This window comes from Bombus impatiens, unplaced genomic scaffold (assembly GCF_000188095.3).
Source record: "Bombus impatiens unplaced genomic scaffold, BIMP_2.2 scf_0791, whole genome shotgun sequence".
NCBI lineage: Eukaryota > Metazoa > Arthropoda > Insecta > Hymenoptera > Apidae > Bombus > Bombus impatiens.
In genome coordinates, this window is record NT_177210.1 from 2,679 (window position 1) to 8,202 (window position 5,524).

A 5,524-nucleotide genomic window follows, 5' to 3' on the forward strand; every position below is an offset into this window, starting at 1 on the left:
AGAAAAAATTCACAAAAACATGCTTTTTTTGTACGAATTAACTTTACCGCCCCCCCCCCTTTAATAGAATTTCCTTTGCCCTATACAACCCTATACGAGTTTCTTCCTCTTCTCTATCATCTGCTTGACTACTAGCATTAATTCCCCTGTCTTAAGATGCACGTGTGCTTATAAAAATAAAGTCTAAATCAAAGAGAAATGTAACTGAGTCTCTGGAGAAGAGAGAACTACAAGAAGTAAACATAAACACAATAATATTACGAGTACAGTGTTACATTTATCCAACAAAAAGGTAAAATGGAAATATCAAAGGATTAATATTATTATTATTACTTACTTCGTGCCTTTCTCTTTTACCTATTTTATTTACCCGCTTTTTACATTCTATCAATCTTATGGCGTTATCACCTTATTGCCTCCTCCCTTATATCTATCTAAACTTTTTTCTTTGTCTTTTTCTTTTCTTTTATACGTCCACCTCCCCTCTTATCCACTCTATTATATTGCACTCCATTATATATTCTGTCTATAAAATTATGGCAACTTTTGGGCTCTTGCCTCTTTGCCATGCTTCCTTATTGTCGTTCCTCCCCGTCTTATATTGCCCAACTCTTCTTCATTATCGTTTTCGATTCTATTAGTCCTTCTCCAGTCTCGTTTAATATATTTTCTGTGTCTTTTATCAAAGGACTAATAACAATAACGCTAATAAGTTACTTCACAAAACAATCCCGTCATCTTTGAAATTCAGATCCATGCTGTTTGAAGGACAATCGAATGTTTTTCTAACAGAAGCATTTTATCTCACAATCTTAAGAATTAGGAATACTTTGCAAAATGGTAAATACCTATCATATTATCGATATAATTTATCTGTGACGTCGCATACCACGAACACGAGCAACATTTGCACAATGTGTACGCGAGCTAGTTAAAGTGGATCGCAATACTAATGAAGATCTTGTTCCAGATCATGGGATGTGCCGAATGAAAAGAGGCCGACGCCGAGGTCTCTCTGGCAAGTGCCTCCTCCGAGGCAGCTTGAAAGTTAAAGGAAGCACGTGGACAAGTGGCACGAGTGGCCTTAGCTGGCCTATAAACGCGCGAAGAAAACATACACAAAACCTGCTATCAATCCTAATTGACACCAAATCGGAAACGAACGCCAAGCCGAGACCTGAATTGGCTGCCGGCTTTTCATGCATTAAACGAATACACAATGGTTTCTGGTTGCAGAATCAGCGGCAGGACATTCGCAGAGATTCACAGAGCAGCTTCGTGGCATCTCAATTTCCATTGATGCTTTCGGGATTGGCCATTGACGCTGTGCATCTCATCCGTCACCGACGGGTACCGCCGCGATTAGGCCCTTTTGTGACGTCTGTTCGATGGAATTGGATAATGGACGATCGCCGATTACGCGGCTAAGTGGATCTAAGCGCTTTGAATCCGTGCTTCGGACACCAATCCGCCGCGGCGTACCCCTATCACGTGGTCGTTCACGTTTTCTCTGCTCGCGTTTAACATTTTTTCTTTTCTTTTCTTTTTGTACGCTTTTCTTCGTTTCTTTCAGGCGATCCGACAGAAGCTGGTACAGTCGGAAAGAGCAGAAAGCTGGAGGGCAGTTGGCGAACGACTGCGTTGGCACGCGGTACTTTCGCATTTCAATACGAATATTGGCTGCCGGTATCAAGGTCAAGCGACGACGATAGCTTCGATCGAAGCTATTGAAGTGGTCGTAAGCGACGACACTTCGAAATACGCGAATTACATCGGTTAGATCGTCGCCTACAGCATGCAAGTACGGACGTGTTGGATAAGGATCGCGAAGTAAGTCGCTGTGGAGCATCGGTGATCGCAAACCGCTCAAGATAATACTGTGTAGTTTGATTATACGTTGACGATCGATACAAGTGTCTCGGCGAATCCCGTGCTACCAAACATGAAAAGATAACACAGTGGAGCGAATCGTCTTTGGAAAGATCTTAGACTCTGAAACAAAATTTCTCTCCGGCGTTTTTAACATTCGTAGTTGCACGTAATTAACGATCAAACGATAGTATAGTCGTATTGTTGGAACGGTTAATATTTCGTTGAATAATTTTTATGTGAACTAGCAGTTTTATTCAGTTACGTCCTGAATAATCAGTTTCGACTTACTCCGCAGGAGAACCATGAGGTTCATAGCAGCCATCGCTGGATATTTCCTGGTCTTCGTTCTCCCAGATATCGAAGCACACGTAAGCAATCGCTCCTTATTTTATTTTATCCTTATGAAATATGTAAGTACGATTCTTCTAGATGATTTTATATACGCACGTATGAAAAACGGTTTTAAATATCGTAAAGCGTTTCGGTGAGATAGTTTCGCTTTTTAATAAGCCGAAGAGTTAAAAATAAGTGAATAATTAGCGAGTACATGCTTGTGTTGGTTGGCTTTGTTTTAAAGCTGCAGTTGCTTTCCGTGTTTCTCTAATAGACGTTTCGAAGTGAAACACGTTAATTTCTACGAGTAATTGCGAGCCAGTTGAGATATTTACAGATAATGTGTTCAAATGTCTCAAATTATTTACTAATATTTTCTTAGCGCGTTATATGAGCTTCTGACGATTGTTATCAAAATGAAATATTCCCAAAGATTCGTAAATTCGACTTTTATCAAGAGGATAATAATATTAATAAAAAAACTAGATGAGACTAAAACACATGCATTGAATTTACAATATTCGCAAGTTCTATGAAACAATTGTTTTATGTAGAATGTTCTATATTTCAGAAATATTTTAAATATGTAAGAAATTTCTCAAGATATTCAAACGTAATATGCAATGCCTTATACCGTATTTTTAATAGACACAAATATCAGATATTGTAAAGATACAAATAATTGTAAATCATATATCAATCATCATAATCAATAATGATTGTAATATGTAAAGATACAAAAGATTTAGTAAGCCAAGTTAACTTCAATACAGAAGATAGTTGTTATCTATGCATAAGGAAGTAGCAGCTAATGAAAATTTAAAAAGAAACGATAGATAGGATATAAAATGAGAATGCCTTTAAAAAATAATATTACTGTCGTCTATCTTCAGCGTCGTTCTTTATCTCAAAGATCGACTGTTACGATAAACAAAACAAAAATGCACATGTCAAATTATGATACCTCCCTTCTGTTCCGGACGGTATAAAGATAAAGATATATATTTTTCATAATGTATTTCAGGCAGTAAAAATACCACAGTAAATATTACGCTTGAAAATCATTTACAGTTGGAGATCAAACGGAGTATAGACCTGAACGACGTTTACGTGCCCAAAGTAAGCCAACGCAGATTACCAACAGAAGTAGTGCCGACCAGCTATCACCTGGAACTTAAACCTTTTATCGGGAATGACAAATTCAAAGGTCGAGTTAAGATCAATGTCACTTGGATGGATACCAGTGACATAATTGTTTTAAATGCTCATCCACATCTTGCAATCACGAAATACGATGTTAGGATCACGGAGGCATCGTTGGAAGAAAGGTAAGCGAATAAAATCGCATCATACTCTTCGCTATAATTGTAAATGACGTTATTTAAAAATGGACTCTATTTCGTTGAAAAATTCTTCTGGCTGGAAGAGCTAAACTTAAGGAGCTAAATTTTCTACCTGATCCCAAGACTGTCAATCCCTAACTCTCCGTGGGAAGAATACAAAATTCTACAATAAGATCCATTACGTTTTAAATTATGTAGTATATTTCATACAAATTTATTTTCTTTTCGTTGTTCCTGGGACTTTCTAGGGAAAGGAGAAAAATGGGTATACCATATTACTGTCATGTTACGAGTTCTGCTATACGTATGAGTTAAAGATACATATCATTCATGCGAACCAACTTTCAGCCTCATATCAACAACTATACATATAATAGGATATTACTTGCAGGAAATTACGTAATATGAAATTATATAAATGAAATTTGAAAGAAAATGGAATTTCTGGAAATGAGTAATATATATACATATACTATTTATTTATTTATTATTATTATATATACATTATGTACATATAATGTATATAGACAGTTATAAATAACTATAATGTGAAATAAAATGAAATGAAAATGAACTTCTGGACGTTCGCGGGGAGACACGATCTCGAAGAAGCGCGCCAACGGGAGTCGTAAATTCCCATTATGATTTGACTAATCGACGCCACGAATCGTAGGAGAGGGAGAAGTGACTGCTCTGTCGTGATGAGAACAAGTTTTTTTTTTTATTATTTATTTACTTAAATTTTACAATTTGTCCAGTAGGACATTGGGTAAAATATTATAGCGGTATACTAATATAATATGTGGGTGGCTACCCCCAGCAGGGTACCGAGAACAAGTGAAGCTCGTCCTTATGTGATTACGGAGGAAAGCTCGGAGTGGGTGTATCTTTTGAACTAAGAACCTGGATTCGTTGTTCACACTTTTCGTTAGAACAGTGAAGGTAACGATCTGCGATGTGCATTGATTACAGCCAATGTTAATAAATGAAGATTGGAGGAGGAAGCCTCCTACCGACGTGGCTCGTGACCTTGTTCATGGGAAAAGCCGGCTTTTCCGTGAGACAAATATTCGCCTTTTCCGTTAGGTATCCACCGTTAGCTTTCTCCGTAATTTGTAAGAACGTGCAATAGACCTAAGAACTGGTTTAAGTACCAACTATAAACCGAAAATACTTGCAGGATTAAAGGTTCCTTTCCGTTTCACGCAACGTAACAGAAAATGAAAATATACGTAATGTGGTAATATATATGTCGGGTTGTCGTTAGACTTAATGAACGTTGTTCATTAGGACAAGCCATCGTTGTTGTTCAATGGAGATTATATTGGAGATGAAAGGACACCGGAGCCGTCCCTCCGGAACTTCGGGAAAATCCGTAAAATCGTAATTAAAGTTTACAGTCGTAATTAAACAATTTGCCGTCATCCTGCCCAATTGTACTTGTTTGCGATTTGTGATAATAAACTTGGACTCAAGGCGACCATCAGTCGCCGAACGTAGCCGCGGTCAACGGGACGGGCGCTTCGCCTAACAAAGGTGTGGAGTTATAGTATGACCCTCATTAAAAGAAATACCAATAGAGGTACTCGACAGTAAAACATTCCAACGGTTCCTGAGGACAACGAATACCTGATGTTGAGGCACGTACATAGCACAAGTCCAGTTAGCCCGAGGACCCGCTATAAAAGCTGCGTTTTTCCGGCAATTCTACGGATTTTGCCGAAGTTCCAGAGGGACGGCTCCGGCGTCCTTTCATCTCCAACATATATATATATACTGTTCAATGTATACCGTTCTAGGTATCATGCCTTCCATTTCAATACCCGGTAAACCTTCCATAGTATATGTTTTACCAGAACCAGTCTGGCCATATGCAAATACACAGACATTATACCCCTCTAAAGCGCGCCTGACGATCAATGAGTTTGAGTCAGAGCAAGTATATCTTTCATCCCGTTGACCGTGGATTCGTCATC

The 5,524-nt window shown here is 38.2% G+C and overlaps 2 protein-coding genes across 2 annotated transcripts in view; both read left to right on the forward strand.

Annotated features, from left to right (window-relative positions):
- Nucleotides 1-879: 879 nt before the first annotated feature.
- Nucleotides 880-1,831, forward strand: LOC105681327 (the record flags this gene model as incomplete). Its single annotated transcript, XM_024370509.2, has 1 exon — nucleotides 880-1,831. A coding segment is annotated over one exon (549 nt), but the record flags the coding sequence as incomplete, so codon positions are not given.
- Nucleotides 1,796-5,524, forward strand: part of LOC100747537 (aminopeptidase N) — a 16,216-nt gene continuing 12,487 nt past the window's right edge. Inside the window, exons 1-3 of the mRNA XM_003492642.4 lie at nucleotides 1,796-1,830; nucleotides 2,168-2,240; nucleotides 3,277-3,533. Of these exons, the coding sequence (XP_003492690.1) occupies nucleotides 1,796-1,830; nucleotides 2,168-2,240; nucleotides 3,277-3,533 (365 nt within the window). The remainder of the gene's footprint in view (nucleotides 1,831-2,167; nucleotides 2,241-3,276; nucleotides 3,534-5,524) is intronic.